This window comes from Salvia hispanica, chromosome 3 (assembly GCF_023119035.1).
Source record: "Salvia hispanica cultivar TCC Black 2014 chromosome 3, UniMelb_Shisp_WGS_1.0, whole genome shotgun sequence".
Lineage (NCBI taxonomy): Eukaryota > Viridiplantae > Streptophyta > Magnoliopsida > Lamiales > Lamiaceae > Salvia > Salvia hispanica.
Genome location: NC_062967.1, coordinates 34118928 through 34134841, shown reverse-complemented (window position 1 = coordinate 34134841; position 15914 = coordinate 34118928). Strand labels below are relative to the sequence as shown.

Genomic DNA, 15914 nt, shown 5'->3' with positions numbered 1-15914 from the left:
AGGTCCTTAACAGAAAGGCAAAAGGCCACTCCCGTAGTTGGTGTCTTCGTAGACTAAGACGACTTCCCTCCAACCAAAGTGGTTGACGATTGCGGCAATTGCTTTGGCTTGAGAAGCAGAGGACCATGAAGATCTGATGAAGAATGGGGATTCTTGAGGGGATAGAGATGGACTAGTTGCTGGTGAGATTATTGGGACATTCACTTTGTCACCAATGTCTATTACAAAATCTGCTGAATGGATCTTTGTGGCCCCAAAATTGCCATTACTTGATTGTTTTTGAGCAGATCAATAGCTTAACCTTATACTCCCTCCGTTCCCTCATAGTTGAGACAAAACTTTTCGGCACGGAGTTTAAGAAATGAATGTTGAGTGTGTTAAATAAATAGATAAAAAAGTAAGAGAAAAAAAGGTAAAGAGAATAAAGTAAGAGAGAGTAAAATAAGAGAGAGGAAAAAGTTACTATATATGAAAATGACTTAACTACGAGGGAACTTCCCAAAATGGAAAAATGACTCAACTATGAAGGAACGGAGGGAGTATTAGATTAAGACGGTTTACATATCTCGGGACGGAGGGAGTATCAAATATATTTTCTAAAATGTTTTTGGAGATTACAACCCGTCATTTTTTTTGGGTTATTTTATATTAATTATTTTTGCTTTCCCGTTATTTTCCCAGCTGAATAATTGATCATAAGTGATATTTATATTAAAACATTATTAACCTTATCATCCCATTGCAAACTTTTCAAGTGAGTTTTGGTTACTTATCTTAATTTTTATTTGAAGTATTAATTTTGAAGAATTATCTAATGATAGTCAACCAGGAGTAATAACAAAATCTTGGTGATGTTATAGCAGCGGTTTTGACATATTACTCAATATTTTAGTAAGAATAATTAAAATGATTTATTCAAGTTGTCGCGATAGTTCTTCTTTGCCCTAAACCCAATTAAGATTAAATCCAATTAATGATTTATTCAAGTTGTTGCAATAGTTCTTCTTTGCAATAACTAAATCCAATTAAGATTACAACCCGTCATTTATTTTGGGTTATTTTATTCTAATTACTTTTGCTTTCTAGTTATTTTTCCAGCTGAATAATTAATCATAAGTGATATTTGTATTAAAACATTATTAACCTTATCTTAATTTTTATTTGAAGTATTAATTTTGAAGTGAGTTTTGGTTACTTATCTTAATTTTTATTTGAAGTATTAATTTTGAAGAATTATTTAATGATAGTCAACCAGGAGTAATATAATAACAAAATCTTGGTGATGTGATAACAAACATTTTGACATATTACTCAATATTTTAGTAGGAATAATTAAGATGATTTATTCAAGTTGTCGCAATAGTTCTTTTTTGCCCTATTTTTTTTACAAATTCATTCGTATTATTCAATTAAATCTATTGAATAACAAAAAATATAATCTTAAATGATTGATACTACCACTATATTTTAAGAATCGAAATATTGAAAATAGAAATAATTCCAAGATTCGAAATATAGAAAAAGAAAATAGGAATATAATTTAAAGATTTACGATAAATTATGATTTATAATTAAGAATTACTATTATCCAGAGGAAGCCACGTCCGCAAGTTATTAAGCGACACGCGTCTGGTAGCAGAAGGACGTGACACGTGTACAGCCCATGCAAAGCTGGCCGAATCATTCCTTCTTCAACCTTTCCTCTGCATTTATCTCCATTTCTACTTAAACTGCTTCTGTTCTTATCCTCTTAAAAACTTAAACCAACCCCCCCCTCTCCATCTATATATATACGCGCACACGCAACTCCTCTCTCAATCAAGCAAAGCAACAAAAATGGAAGGACAAGGACAACTGCAGCGAACGCATCATCGCTACGAAGAAGACCCTCATCATCGCGCTGGTATGCAGTCTGGTGAGTGACTCAGAAAATACTCTCCTCTAGTTTTGGTTCGTATCTGTCTAAATCATCGGCGGTTTTGATTTGTTCAAGTGGTGGAGGGTGAAGGTGATCACAACCACCACGGCGAGAAGAAGTCGGTGCTCACGAAGGTGAAGAACAAGGCTAAGAAGATTAAGGACAAAATCAAGCACGCTGGTCACGCTCACGAAGGCGATGACTACGATTATGACGAGGATGAAGAAACCGTCGACGGAGGTCATGTTCATGGGGCACCAGGTGCGTTTTCTAACTGCTTCTGTTTTCTCTTCATAATAATTTTGATTTTGATTTTGAGATCTGATTTCGCGTGGCAGTTGTGAAGGAATCCGAATTTATCAGCGGCACGGCTCTGCCTAAACAAACCGGTCTCAATTTGGAAAATCCGGTGGAGGAACGGCAGAGTCGACTTGCAGGAGATGAGATATACGGTGATTTTGGGGATCTGCGTAAACAAACCGGTCTCAATCTGGAAAACCCGTTGAATCCGCTGGAGGATCGGCAGAGTCGAATTGCAGGAGATGAAATATACGGTGATTTTGGGGCAAATACAGCTCTGCCTATACAAACCGGTCTCAATTTGGAAAACCGTCGAATTGCAGGGGATGACGCTGATCATGTTGGAGCAAACACGGAGTCGGATCGGAATGCGAGGAATGAGATGTATTCCAGTATAGGAAACGATAAAGTGATTGAGACCTCCCCTTTGGTGGAGGATCCGTACATCCCTAACGTCAGGAAAGCAGAATACTCTGAAGCAGGAGATGTAGGAGAGATAATGGCAAAGTTGGCAATGGAGGCTCCTCCAGAACGACGCTCTGCGGTGGCAGAGCCAGAGCCTATGGTTAAAATCGGCCCGCTCACTGCCTTGGAGGAGGATCCTCACTTTCCCAGGACTGATCGTCATCTTCATCCTCCTAATTACGAGACCAAAGTTTCTGATCCTACCGGTTTAGGTCTAAAATTCAATTGACATGACATGAATTTTGTTTTCGATTTTAGTAGCTAATGTGGTCACTGCAGGGGCTGCGGAGGTGGATGTTGCTCCGCTTGTCGACCGCCTCGGAAACCTTCGCGTTGGTGAATCGAAGACCGAACCAGAAGAGATGGATTACACAGGAAGCCACGATCATATTCAGAAGACTCAGTCAGAAGAGATGGATTACACAGGAAGCCACGATCAGTTCGCTCCTCAGCCTATTCCAGTTAGTGACGAGTTCAATCCGAAGAGCGTGGATGATGATCTCGTGCTGCCACGAGACACGGTTGCCGAGAAGATTTCTGCAGCCACATCTGTTATAGCTGAGAAAGCGTCCTCTGCTAAGGATATGGTGGCGTCGAAACTGGGATACGGCGGCAGTGGCACCCAAGTGGTGGATGAGGGTCCGCGGAAAGGTGCACTGGAGTCGGTAAGTGAGAAACTGGCGCCGGTGTATGAGAAAGCGGCTGGTGCAGGGACGGCCATAATGTGTAAGATGCAGAGAGGTGGGGTGGCAGAGGAGAGCGATAGAGGGGTGTCGGTGCAGGAATACTTGGTTGAGAAGTTCAGCCCAGGGGAGGAGGACAGGGAGTTGTCGAAGGTGATCAGCAGCGCCATTAGAGGAGAAGGGCAGCAGGAGGCGGAGGAGGTGAAGGAAAGGGTGAGGGTTGAGGCGGTGGTGAGTGATGAGAAGGCGGCTGCGGGAGTCGTGGATCGAGTGAAAGGCGCTATTGGGACGTGGCTCGGCAAGAACCATCGTGGACACCCGGGTGAAGGTGAGTTCATCTATTTATGAGTTTCTAAATAAATTTGTATTAATGAATAAATTTGGTGATGCAGGGGAAGGGCTGGAGAAGGAAATAGCTAGCAAGTTACAGGAGTAAATCCACTGATTCCACTTGGAACCATGGTTGTGTAGTGTTGTTATATAAGTACCAGAATGTTCGTATCTGTAATCTGTGTGTGTAAGTTGTGAACCAAGTGGATTCTATCATAGCAATTCCATTTTGTTTGTTGCACTTTTATCCTGTGAAATGTCAATAAAAGCATATAATAGCAAGAGTGGTCATCTGCTTTTTCGAACATGCTATTTATCGAACCTATATACAACGCATGTCAAATAATTATGTACTACTAGTATAAGTTTTGGTGTAAATCATGATGTTATTATCTAGAAGTGGAACTTATCTTGATTTGTCCGAAATAAATAAATAAAACTCGATTAACTCAACTACGCTGAACTTGCCTATAAATTATTCGAATAGTCTAAAATTGAGCACGGATTGACACGATTTGCCTTCATAGATGCATTTTTCAGATGACGAAAAGCGTGTTCAAACAACAAAAAGCGTTGGATAAATCCTTCTCCATAAAACCTACCCTTAACTATGTAACCCCCTTTTCATAATTTACAACAGATGATTATATCACACATTTTTTTTGTGAGGTTTCTTTATAAATTACATTATTCGTCATTGTTATTTTATCATTATTAAGTTGTTTTTTGCATTTTTTTATTTTATTTAAAGAGATGCAATATCGTTCATTCATTTTCAAAATCGCAGCTCTATCCCTATATTCAAGGCCTAAGTTACTAAAGAATAGCTAAATATGCTATTTACATCTTGATTCTGTGTGTGGGATTATATTATAATCCATTTCCCGTATTTTAACCTATTTTTTTTATATATACACAGTTAGTACCTATAAATATAATGGGAAAAAAATAACATATGATTATTAATTATCACTATTGTGAATATAAAAATAAAGTGAAATTTAGTTGGTTCATACATAATAATAGGAGTGTTTTGATATAGACAAAGGTTGGCCATTCATTTTGTCTTCTCCACCGGTTTTATCTCTCTTATAAAACACCCTGACTTCCCATTTTTCTCTCCATTTCTTTTTCACTTTTTGTTTGTGTTTTTCATCGATTTTGCAGACAAAATGGTACCTTTTCATTTTCTTACTATGTTTCTTCATTGTGCATGCCTTATTTTCTATTGGTTTTTCTTTGTGTATCTATGAATTCAATGAAATGTACCAAACTTGCAATTTAGCACCATTCTTTTAATTTGAAATGGCATGCATGGGTAGGTGCATGGATGCAGGCAAAGAGATAGGGTGGGCTTAAGCCCCTCTGACATTTTCCCACATATAAAAATATATGAGAATTATAAAAATTATCTTGAGCCCGAATTGATACTTGGAAAATTGTAAAATCCCATTAACATTTTATCGGCTTCCACCATGGATGGATGCAGGCGAATTCGGCATCAGGGATGGCAATCGATGACGAGTGCAAGCTCAAGTTCTTGGAGCTAAAGGCAAAAAGGAACTATCGATTCATCACATTCAAGATCGAGGATTATCAAGTGATGGTCGACAAACTGGGCGGCCCTGATGAATCTTACGACGTCTTCATGTCCTCCCTCCCCTCCGACCAGTGCCGTTATGCTGTTTTCGATTTCGACTTCACGACCAATGAGAATTGTCAGAAGAGCAAGATCTTCTTCATTGCATGGTACACCTTTTATAAAAGATCAACTTGTTATATTAAATCTAAAAACATAAAAAGAGAATCACTAATTAGTGATACTTATTTCATTTAATTTAATTGGGCTTGCAAATTTACTTGTGATACTTTAGATTGCCCGACACTAAATTAAAACAGTGAGAATGCACCCATTATAATTAAAAGGGTTGTTTTTATAAATTTTGATACTCCCATTATATTTGATCTAAATTTTGCTAAAAGAGAATCAATAATGGCTCACCGTTTACCTATTCATTTGATTTGACTAGGCATGCAAATTACTGTGTCATATTTTAGGTCACTAGACATTGTGACCGTGAGAATGCCCCTTTTATGAAAGAGTTGTTTTTACTAATTTTGATCTAAAACGCTAAATGAGGATAGAAAATGATTCATTACTTGTGATAATTTAGGTCGCCCGACGTGGCGACGGTGAGAATGAAGATGGTGTATGCAAGCTCAAAGGATCGGTTCAAGAGAGAGTTGGACGGGACTCAGTATGAGCTCCAAGCAACGGATGCTAGCGAGATGAGTTTCGACATAATAAAGGCGCGTGCCAACTAAAACGCCATTTTCACTGATCCTTCACATGCATGCAGTGTGTCTTGTTATTTCATTTACTTGTGTAATTCTTTAGCTAATTTTAGTTGTAATAATGTGCATGATTTTTGTATTGAATCATAGACGTAACATAAATAAGGGTCACGTTGTTACCCCTTGTTATAGCAACTATAGTATTAGGATAAAATAAATTGTTGATGGAATTTTTATCATATGTATATCATGTATAGGCCATCAGTTTTTTGTATCTATTTGTAAAGAAAATTGGTTTGAATTTTCATTATTTCTAATGAGAATGAATAAATCGTTATTTCTAATCTAATGAAAAGAGCTACTATTTCAAATGGAATGTTGAGGTACCAATCATATTTGTTTTGTAGTTGGAATGTGATGGGATGAGATAGAAGGTTTGAGAGATTGGTTGGTGACTTGGTGCTTTGGATGCTTGATAATTAAGACAAGAAATCATGATAAAAGTTGGGACAAGAGCTCTCACTCCAATTCTTCTTTCCTTTAGTAGGTTTGCTGCCAAACTCAAATGGAAAATGGGGTCCTTTGCTTCTACCAAATCATCATCATCTTAGAGTGCAAACCAAGTATTACAAAATACTAGTACCATATAAATGCTTCACCTCACCTTTAACTTGCCAATTATTTCTATATTTAGTGGTTCCCTTTTCACTTTTCATAGTACAATTTGGAGGTTAACAACATAAATTAAGATGATTGTATCTAGGATATAGACAAAGTTTATAATTGTCATAAAGGCCAAGAATAGTTAATATGGTTAGTTATATGAGATATCATTAGATCCTTTTGAAAAGCTTATTAGCAATAATCACATAATAGTAAATTACTGAGTTGACCGTTGATGCTAAGTTTGATGAATTAGATTAGATTGAATCTTATTAGTGCTGTTTGGTTGGATATATATAGTGTGATACTCATTTTTCTCTCTTTTGAATGTTGTTTGATTGAATAAATATCATACAACACTTAAATATAAAATTAATGTCATGTGAATTAGTCTTGACTTATGAGTGTTGGTCTTCCACATATTACAATTATTCACAATTAGTACCTCTTAACAACTAAAGTTGGAGTAATCAGATTGATCTTGATCAACCGAACACCAATTATATGGAGTCGTACTATTAAATCTATAGAAATAGCAATCGAACAAATAAACTCAACACCAATAAGAAAAATAAATTGAAAAACTTTTTTCAAAAATTCAAAGTTCGAGTGCAACGTCCCTCTCCTCAGCTGTATAAAATCTCCATTACTTCATTCTCACTCACACGAAAACCCTAAAAATCCTCTCCACACACACAGATTTCACTCTCTGCATCCCAACGCACAACGCCACAATGCGAGAGATCCTCCACATTCAGGGCGGGCAATGTGGAAACCAGATTGGGGCGAAATTCTGGGAGGTTGTGTGCGCGGAGCACGGCATTGATTCCACCGGAAGGTACAGCGGTGACAACGATCTGCAGCTCGAGCGCGTCAATGTCTACTACAACGAAGCCAGCTGCGGTCGCTTCGTTCCGCGCGCCGTGCTCATGGATTTGGAGCCCGGCACTATGGACAGCGTCAGATCTGGACCTTACGGCCAGATTTTCCGGCCGGATAATTTTGTTTTCGGCCAGTCCGGCGCGGGGAACAACTGGGCGAAAGGTCACTACACTGAGGGAGCTGAGCTCATTGATTCGGTGCTCGATGTTGTGAGGAAGGAGGCGGAGAACTGTGACTGTTTGCAAGGTATTTCTATTTTATTACTCCTCCTATTATTTTTTGTTGTGAGTTTTGGAATCGTGTTACTGCCATATTCATCTGAAAATCTAATAGATCTAGATAATCTAGTACGATTAATGATGGTGTGTGGTGTTAGGTTGAGTTTACTGAGCTTCAACTAATATTTGGGGTTATTTTCTGCATATTATTTGTAGATCTGAGGATAGTGCTTATATTGTGGCTGCTTCTCATTTCAACATACTATATTATATTCATGTCATGATACGTATGTTTTCTCCCTAATGATTTGCGCAGAATGAGATAATTGGGCTTTCTAAGTTTCATGTTGCAAGTAGGGATATATGACTATGTTGCTGCCAGTGTTGTGGTGTGATGATTGGACGTTGTTTGGTTCTTGATTGATCACTTGAAAAGCTATCAATAAGTGTGTGATACTTTTAATTTTCTGTAGTTTAGAATATCAAAATGGATACAACAGAGCACTTTGAAATCTCACTATTCCTATTCTCACATCCTTTGGATAGTTGTTTCATCTGCAACCAAAGTAACTCTTATTGAATGTAAAGGATGCTTTATATCAGTTGAATACTGATTCTTAATAACATGTTTTTGTTCCATGTTTCAGGTTTTCAGGTTTGCCACTCTCTGGGAGGTGGAACCGGGTCTGGAATGGGAACCCTTCTGATTTCTAAAATCAGGGAGGAGTATCCCGACAGGATGATGCTTACTTTCTCTGTCTTCCCCTCTCCAAAGGTCTCAGACACTGTTGTGGAGCCTTATAATGCTACCCTTTCTGTTCACCAGCTCGTTGAGAATGCTGATGAGTGTATGGTGTTGGACAACGAAGCACTCTACGACATTTGCTTCAGAACTCTTAAGCTCACCACCCCAAGCTGTAAGCACCTCAGTTTTAGGTGTTTTTTGCATATAGCTCTCCAGTTTCATTTTTCGGTCATGCTTTTCCACAAACATCTTCTAGCTAGATATCTATTGCATCTAAGAAGTTGGTTCAAAGAATATTCATTGTTTTGGGAATGGATAAGAAACTAATGTTTGATTTTGAAGCTTCTTGTGGCTTTAGAGGGAATTTTCTTTCTAGATCCGTAGCCAAAGTTCTGAAACATTATGTTTTCTTGTCACCAGTTGGAGATCTCAACCATCTGATTTCTGCGACCATGAGTGGTGTAACTTGCTGCCTACGGTTTCCCGGTCAGCTCAATTCCGATCTGCGCAAGCTTGCTGTCAATCTCATCCCGTTCCCTCGCCTTCATTTCTTCATGGTTGGCTTCGCCCCACTCACATCTCGTGGGTCACAGCAATACAGAGCCCTTACTGTGCCAGAACTCACTCAGCAAATGTGGGACGCAAAGAACATGATGTGTGCTGCTGATCCTCGACACGGCCGCTATCTGACTGCTTCAGCCATGTTCCGTGGCAAGATGAGCACAAAGGAGGTCGATGAGCAAATGATCAACGTCCAGAACAAGAACTCTTCATACTTTGTCGAATGGATCCCCAACAACGTCAAGTCTACTGTGTGTGACATTCCACCAACGGGCCTGAAGATGGCCTCGACATTCATAGGCAACTCCACTTCGATCCAGGAGATGTTCAGACGGGTGAGTGAGCAGTTCACAGCCATGTTCAGGAGAAAGGCTTTCTTGCATTGGTACACGGGAGAGGGGATGGATGAGATGGAGTTCACTGAGGCGGAGAGCAACATGAACGACTTAGTCTCCGAGTACCAACAGTATCAAGATGCAACAGCTGAGGAAGAAGGCTATGAGTATGAAGACGAAGAGGATGAATACCAAGATGAAGCCTAAGTTTTACAACATTCATATCTTTGCATCGATTGTTTAGCTATGTTTGATAGTTTGGTGTTTGCTGCTAAATGGTTTTTCGAGATTGTGTGGTGTCTTTCATGTCATATCTTATGTTATTATACCCTCTGCTATCAGCTTGTGAAGTTAATGAATTTGCATTGCCAGTAAATCCGGAACTGCTACATATATTCTATTTGAATGTCTATAGAATACACAACTCATTATGATACACATCCAAAGCGACATGAAAATTTGCATATCATGGAACTTGTAGAAAATACTCATACCGTTGGTAATTAGATAGTAGTAGTATTTTGTTGGTATTATTTAGAGCTACCAAATCTTGGCCTTGCCAACCTAGGCTCCGAATTTCGGCACCTTTGCGGTGGATATCTGTGCAAGGAAATGCTCAGAAACAATCCGCCTCTGGATTTTCCCAGATGCAGTCTTCGGGAGCGAATCAGTGATGAAAACCTTCTTCGGAACCTTGAATGCCGCCAAATTCTTCTTGCAGAACTTGATAACCTCGTCTTCATCAAGGTTCAACCCGTCCCTTGGAATAACTGCACAGTTAATCTGAACACAACCAACAAGTCACCACCACTAAGCATATAGAGAATACATAAATGCCTTTTAAAGATAAAAGGTTAAAAAGTTGATTCAATTTAAAATTTGTGGCATCACACAACACCTAAAAAAAGACAGAGCATCAAGTTGGTAAATAGGTGTAGAAAGTGATTGGTTAAACTTACATGAGATGATGCAAGAAGTGCATTTTAAGGCATATGACGCAGCAAAAATAACTTAAAAACAAAAAAGGTGGAACTGCAAAATATACAAGTCCGTTAAAAATAACAACGGGGTTCAAGTGGGTTGGTTATATGTCACAGCTACAGTGCACATATGACAAAAATATACAGTCATTGAGTTAGACATCCTATTAAGTGTGCATCCACAAATTTAAGTTCCAATAAGCACGAGACAGATTATGTTTAATGACGACAGAAACAATCAAAGATGTGAGTGAAATGACTCCTTTACCTCTTCACCATATTTATCATCTGGGACACCAAAAGCAACACCTTGAGCAATGTCAGGATGGGACAATAGGACTGCGTCTACTTCAATTGGTGAAATCTTTTCCCCTGCGTAAAACATCATCTTCATCATCAACAATTCAAACTTTTCAAGCAAAAATTCGCAATATTGACAAGTCATAGGTATGAACATCTGACTTGTTAGCCAATATTTCAGCAAGCTACCAAAAACAAGACCAAAAATGAAAGAGAAAGGAACCATTTTCAGCAAATTTTTGGGACCGATCACTACACAAACTAACTGGGAAACAATGGACCCAATCATAAAAAAAGATCAGTAACTGCATACCATACTTGGTATCAGATCATAGGCAGCTGTCCTGTCAATTATTTCTCTAACGTGGAATACATGGACAACTCAAGTGCAACATGTAAAACCTTTCACACAATTAGCAAAATAAATGAAATAAAATCAAAGAAGATTACCTCCGCGGTTGATCATTTCCTTGATTCTACCAACAAGATGCAGATATCCATAGGAATCCAAGTACCCCAAATCTCCAGTATGGAACCAACCGAACAAAAAAGCCGATTTGTTGGCCTCAGCATTATTCTTGTAACCTTTGGTCACATTAGGCCCCCTTATGCAAACCTCTCCAATAGCATTAGGCTCTTGCACGGCACCATTCTGGTCCAAAATCGCCATCTCCTGCCCCACGGGCTTCCCCACAGACCCGGGCTTGTGCGGCCCCTCCTCAGGCAACGGATTCGACGTCATCAGATGCGTCGCTTCCGTCATTGCGTAAGCCTCCAACACCGGCGCACCAAAGGCCTCTTCCAGCCGATCCAGTATCACAGGCGCCAGCGAGGCGCTGCAGCTCCGGATGAACCTGAGCTTCGGGTAAGACGGCTCGGGCTTGCTGAGGTGGCGGTCAAGCACGATCTGATGGATCGTTGGCACAGCGGTGTACCACGTCGCGCTGTAGCTCTTCATGTCTGACCAGAAGGTCGATGCTGAGAACCGACCCGCGGCAGGCAGAGCCACCGCGGCGCCGGCTCCGAGCGAGCTCAGTAAGCCGGCTAGCAAGCCGTGGACGTGGAACAGGGGCAGGACGATCACGGTGGCATCCGATTCGGTTAGTTTGTAGACCGATTTGATGTTTTCGACGGAGGAATAGAGATTGTGCTGAGTAAGAGGCACGCCTTTGGGTCGACTCGTGGTGCCGGACGTGTGGAGGAAGAGTGCCACGTCGGAAGGATCGTTGGTGAGTTTAGCGATCGAGCCGGTGTCCACGTCGGACTGAGCTGGAGATAGTATGATTTCCGAGTCTCCGCCTGGCAGAGCGGCGGAGAGATGAGGAATATTGAGCTTCGCGGCAGCCGCCTGCGCCGGCTCGTTTCCTTCTTCTGACGTGAGCAGGAGCTTCGATTCTGAGTCCGATAAGTAGAAATCGAACTCGTCAAATGTGTAGGCGGCGTTCAGCGGCGCCGCTGTTGCTCGGGCTCGTATCACGGCCAGAAACATTATAACAAACTGCAATCGAAACAGAGCATATTTTCAATTAACCGTTAATCGCGACTTTTTCCTTCTCAATTTACTTTAATTCGATGAAAAACACAACACGCAAGAGATCGTCAAAAGCAAGAAAAATACTAGTATTAATTATCTCGAATAACAGAAAACTCGAATCAAGTTGAATTCGAGTTTTGAAATATACAGATCCAAAATGAAGTACAAATCAACAATCGATAATTAATCGCAAAAATGAAGGAATTGTACCTCAACAACGTTGGGAAAAGTGAGCGCGACGACATCGCCGGGATTGACGCCGGCGGCGAGGAGGTGTGCGGCGGCGTGATCGACGAGCTGATTGAGGCGTGCATGGGTGAGATCTAAGTTTCCGGATACGCTGATGGCGCGGCGAGAAGGAAATTTGGCGGCGACGTGGTTCAGCAAGGCGGTGAGAGTGGACATAGCCATTGGAAAACAGAAATGAATGAATAGAAATATGAATGATGATTTAGAATATTATTTGAGGAAAATGAAGAATTTGAATTTGAATTTGTGTAAGGGTGATGGAGGATTTATAAAGAGAGAAGGTGATGGGGGAGGGGGGCGGAGGGGGGAGGCAGCTTCGGATTTTGGAGGCGGAATGAACTAGGGAAGGTAATGGGTTACTCCATATGCCACGTGGAATTTCGGAAATTTAATCATGCTCAATTCATTACTTTGTTTCTTTCTCACGTACTAATACTAATTCTAGTTTTTCATATGTAAACGTTCGCAATAAATATAAAACTATATAAACAAAATGATTGAATCCCACTTTGGTGCATTTTCATTAAAGAATGCAAATATACTTACCAATGTCCGCGTTCCTCGCATACCAATTGTACCTTTATAAGATGCTTAATAACGTGTTACAATAATAATTTGATGATTCTTTACCCAAATTATATAAGATTACATTAATAATTTATTGATTTTACCCAAATTATATAGTGGCACTATTATCGCCTTGCGCGAAGGTGAATTATGGAGCAAGATACTAAGGAGTTTGGATTGGGCTTTATTTATATAGAAATACTGTATACGCACTATGCAGGCTTTTGCATTTGGGCTTTTTGACTAAATAGTTGAACTGGTAAGAAATTAAAGCTCGAACTGAGATTTAACTAAATTGATTTGAACTTTGATCATATATTCATATTTTTGAATTAATTATTTGTGAGAATTCATTATGAGTAAAAAATTAATGTTCCAGTGGATCATAGTTGCACAAAAAAAAATGAGAAAAGAGAATATTTTTGTAATTATAAATGGCTAAACAGACCACGTGATAATGTCTAGACCATTAAATTTTTAGTCGATATATTCTAGGCCGTTGCCCGTTGGCAGCTACTAATGCCGAATTTAGGAGCCAACGTTGCTGATTTAACAAAATACTAGTAGTAGAGTATAAAATTCCATATAGTGAAGTACAGAAAATTTATTCATGTAAAATAACAGAACAATCACTATTCACTACCACATCTACGTGTATCTTTATTTGTGTTTCTCTATATAGTATATATAATAAGGGAGTATCACTATTGCATCTACATGTATCTTTATTTGTGTTTGTGTATCTATAATAAGGGAGTAGTATTTGGGAAGAAATTTAGGCCAATTTAGTAGTCTGTGGGAGCCAATGCTGGGGAGCCAATGAAGGTGGCAGCGTTGTCATCTATGGGAGATTCAGCATATCCCGAGCTTTTTATCTCCGCCATTTCTCGGCGCGCATTCGGTCCTCGCGCCTCGCAGAATTTGGGCAGATACACCCCTACCATTCATTATCAAATTGTAAATACATACAGGTAGTAATAATTAATTAAGAAAGGCGTGGAATGAAGATATATATACCTTCTCCGGCGGCGAGATTGAAGTAGAGATCGACTATGTTGGGGCAGTTGTGGTAGCAGCGGTTGGAGCAGAGCTGCTTAGCGAATCGCGCTTCCAGTAGCGAATCGGAGGAGATCCCGAGCTCGGATCGGTCGAGGCCGCACGCTTCGATGCACTCGTCGCTCTCGATCCAGTTCTTCAGCTTGTCCGCGTCGATATCTGACGCCGTGCACGCGTACTCCTCCTCCCCGCTGCGCCGCACGTGCTTCTCAAGCACGCACCGCTTCCCTGTCGACGACACCGCGTACGCGCACGACTCTTTCTCCAAATTCTCGCACTCCATGTTTCCTACGTAAGCTTAAATCTCTATCAATCCTACTTTTTTTTCACTACTCCATGCAAAAACATCTATCAATAATCTTAATTGTATGTCATAAAATTAAATACAAAATTTGCTAGTAAAAATTTATCAACAATTAATAAGTTGCCGTGACGTTGAACATATACAATGAATTAAAAGCATATGGTTACTAACCAAAAGCGGCTTGGACGAGAAGAGCTAGGGCGAGGAGTAGAGCAAGAGATGCATTTTGTGAAGCCATGGAAATGTGATTGAAGGAAGCTTTATGCCTTCAAATTTGGGGATTTATTTAATTAGTGAAAGACTTAGACAAGTTTTGGTGTGGAGATTTTAATGGCAAGAAATGGTATATATTTATAGGTAGTGAAACATGGAATTTATGAAGATGTGAAAAGTCTTGTTAAGTCATAAGTGTAAATGTTTGAAAGTTACGAAAATCAACTTTCACTTGAAAGTTGGAAACACATGACTCTTTCTCTCTTGATTTTCGTTGATTCTCCACCATTAATTATGGCGTGGTTTTGGGGTAGGAAAAACATATATTATTATTATTATTATTATTAGTTGAATTTGTTGAGAAATTGAGTTGCTTACGATATAATGGTAGTATAGTATAAGATTCTAAACTCGTCCATTATCTCAAACCCCTCTAAGAAGTTGAAAAGATTTAGGAATGTGCAAAAATCTTCTAACATTTCACATTTATCTTGTGGTTTGTATTCTGCCCAATTTATAGATCTACTATAGTATTACATTATTGTTATTGATCTTGTGGTTTTGCACATCTATATATTCTCTCACATTGAATTTGGTACACATATTTATGTAGAAGTTACCTGGCGTCAGTTGATTCGGTTGATATATACTCCATTAATTATGCCGGGTTTATTGGGGTAGGAAAAAATTATGAATGAATACTCATTTTTGTTTTCCATTTATTGGGTTCTTTGACCTAACTTGTTGAATACTTTTTTCTTCAAAATTATATTTTCTTCAGACTTCACAATTCTTACAAGTGTCGTGGATTATTAATTCTCCTTCCCTCCAATTCCAAATCTATTTTGGCTTGTCTCATTATTGCTATGTTACGGTGATTTTCTTTTATTTTCTAATATGTACAAGATTGAAATAAGTTACTATACGCTACGTTTTAATTAATTATATTAATTATAACATTCAAATAAAATAAGTAAATGCAGGCAAAATTAATTATATATAAATACAATCCGTCTATATATAAAATATAAATTAAATAGTCTATATCTAAAATGCAAAACTCAACAATAAAAAATGCAATTTGCCTATAAATAAAATGCAATCTACCGACATCATTTTCTATAAATAAAATGGAATCTACCGAAATCCATGTACAGCTTCTATAAACGTATATTGTATTTTAGTGTTTACAATATTGCATATTTTGTGCCACTTGGCAGCACGAGATTGGATGTAGCGTAACTTCAAAATTAGTTATTTTTTAAACACGTCTCTATATATATATACACACACACACATGACGATGTAATAAAAAT

The 15914-nt window shown here is 39.0% G+C and overlaps 5 protein-coding genes across 11 annotated transcripts; 3 read left to right on the top strand and 2 right to left on the bottom strand.

Moving 5' to 3' along the window:
• Window positions 1-1757: 1757 nt before the first annotated feature.
• LOC125215055 (low-temperature-induced 65 kDa protein-like) lies at window positions 1758-3937 on the top strand. 5 transcript variants are annotated; one of them, XM_048116357.1, is made up of 6 exons: window positions 1758-1915; window positions 1994-2179; window positions 2257-2472; window positions 2542-2895; window positions 2963-3694; window positions 3759-3937. In XM_048116357.1, exons 1-6 carry the CDS (start codon window positions 1837-1839, stop codon window positions 3800-3802), a joined length of 1611 nt encoding a protein of 536 aa, XP_047972314.1. In that variant the 5' UTR covers window positions 1758-1836; the 3' UTR covers window positions 3803-3937. The 5 variants fall into 5 exon arrangements, with proteins under 5 accessions (XP_047972314.1, XP_047972311.1, XP_047972310.1 ...); XM_048116354.1 differs by having other exon boundaries at window positions 2257-2889; XM_048116353.1 differs by having other exon boundaries at window positions 2257-2895.
• An 864-nt stretch (window positions 3938-4801) lies between these two features.
• On the top strand, window positions 4802-6335 carry LOC125216323 (actin-depolymerizing factor 7-like). 2 transcript variants are annotated; one of them, XM_048118015.1, is made up of 3 exons: window positions 4802-4871; window positions 5186-5445; window positions 5871-6335. In XM_048118015.1, exons 1-3 carry the CDS (start codon window positions 4869-4871, stop codon window positions 6019-6021), a joined length of 414 nt encoding a protein of 137 aa, XP_047973972.1. In that variant the 5' UTR covers window positions 4802-4868; the 3' UTR covers window positions 6022-6335. The 2 variants fall into 2 exon arrangements, with proteins under 2 accessions (XP_047973972.1, XP_047973971.1); XM_048118014.1 differs by lacking the exon at window positions 4802-4871 and having other exon boundaries at window positions 5180-5445.
• A 931-nt stretch (window positions 6336-7266) lies between these two features.
• Window positions 7267-9771, top strand: LOC125213896 (tubulin beta-1 chain). Its single transcript, XM_048114684.1, has 3 exons — window positions 7267-7782; window positions 8402-8671; window positions 8920-9771. Exons 1-3 carry the CDS (start codon window positions 7389-7391, stop codon window positions 9600-9602), a joined length of 1347 nt encoding a protein of 448 aa, XP_047970641.1. The 5' UTR covers window positions 7267-7388; the 3' UTR covers window positions 9603-9771.
• Window positions 9742-12761, bottom strand: LOC125213895 (probable CoA ligase CCL9). The gene is made up of 4 exons (XM_048114683.1): window positions 12420-12761; window positions 11126-12173; window positions 10644-10747; window positions 9742-10178 (listed from the first exon to the last, which is right to left on the bottom strand). The coding sequence occupies exons 1-4, from the start codon at window positions 12618-12620 to the stop codon at window positions 9960-9962; spliced, it is 1572 nt and encodes a 523-aa protein (XP_047970640.1). The 5' UTR covers window positions 12621-12761; the 3' UTR covers window positions 9742-9959.
• An 812-nt stretch (window positions 12762-13573) lies between these two features.
• Window positions 13574-14698, bottom strand: LOC125216431. Of its 2 annotated transcripts, none has more exons than XM_048118142.1 (3): window positions 14557-14698; window positions 14043-14369; window positions 13574-13962 (listed from the first exon to the last, which is right to left on the bottom strand). In XM_048118142.1, the coding sequence occupies exons 1-3, from the start codon at window positions 14621-14623 to the stop codon at window positions 13811-13813; spliced, it is 546 nt and encodes a 181-aa protein (XP_047974099.1). In that variant the 5' UTR covers window positions 14624-14698; the 3' UTR covers window positions 13574-13810. The 2 variants fall into 2 exon arrangements, with proteins under 2 accessions (XP_047974099.1, XP_047974098.1); XM_048118141.1 differs by having other exon boundaries at window positions 14043-14378; window positions 14557-14690.
• Between the last annotated feature and the right edge of the window lie 1216 nt (window positions 14699-15914).

Bases quoted from the DNA above. Each gene is read 5' to 3' on its own strand.
- LOC125215055 (XM_048116353.1), top strand. From the start codon at position 1,837: ATGGAAGGACAAGGACAACTGCAGCGAACGCATCATCGCTACGAAGAA. The intron at 1,916-1,993 runs GTGAGTGACTCA...GATTTGTTCAAG, and splicing joins TCGCGCTGGTATGCAGTCTG to TGGTGGAGGGTGAAGGTGAT. The intron at 2,180-2,256 runs GTGCGTTTTCTA...TTCGCGTGGCAG, and splicing joins TCATGTTCATGGGGCACCAG to TTGTGAAGGAATCCGAATTT.
- LOC125216323 (XM_048118014.1), top strand. From the start codon at position 5,180: ATGCAGGCGAATTCGGCATCAGGGATGGCAATCGATGACGAGTGCAAG. The intron at 5,446-5,870 runs GTACACCTTTTA...GTGATAATTTAG, and splicing joins AAGATCTTCTTCATTGCATG to GTCGCCCGACGTGGCGACGG.
- LOC125213896 (XM_048114684.1), top strand. From the start codon at position 7,389: ATGCGAGAGATCCTCCACATTCAGGGCGGGCAATGTGGAAACCAGATT. The intron at 7,783-8,401 runs GTATTTCTATTT...TCCATGTTTCAG, and splicing joins GAACTGTGACTGTTTGCAAG to GTTTTCAGGTTTGCCACTCT. The intron at 8,672-8,919 runs GTAAGCACCTCA...TCTTGTCACCAG, and splicing joins TAAGCTCACCACCCCAAGCT to TTGGAGATCTCAACCATCTG.
- LOC125213895 (XM_048114683.1), bottom strand. From the start codon at position 12,620: ATGGCTATGTCCACTCTCACCGCCTTGCTGAACCACGTCGCCGCCAAA. The intron at 10,748-11,125 runs GTAATCTTCTTT...TGTTTTACGCAG, and splicing joins GGAAATGATCAACCGCGGAG to GGGAAAAGATTTCACCAATT. The intron at 10,179-10,643 runs GTAAAGGAGTCA...GGTTGTGTTCAG, and splicing joins ATGATAAATATGGTGAAGAG to ATTAACTGTGCAGTTATTCC.
- LOC125216431 (XM_048118141.1), bottom strand. From the start codon at position 14,623: ATGGCTTCACAAAATGCATCTCTTGCTCTACTCCTCGCCCTAGCTCTT. The intron at 14,379-14,556 runs GTTAGTAACCAT...TAGAGATTTAAG, and splicing joins TCTCGTCCAAGCCGCTTTTG to CTTACGTAGGAAACATGGAG. The intron at 13,963-14,042 runs GTATATATATCT...AATGAATGGTAG, and splicing joins CAATCTCGCCGCCGGAGAAG to GGGTGTATCTGCCCAAATTC.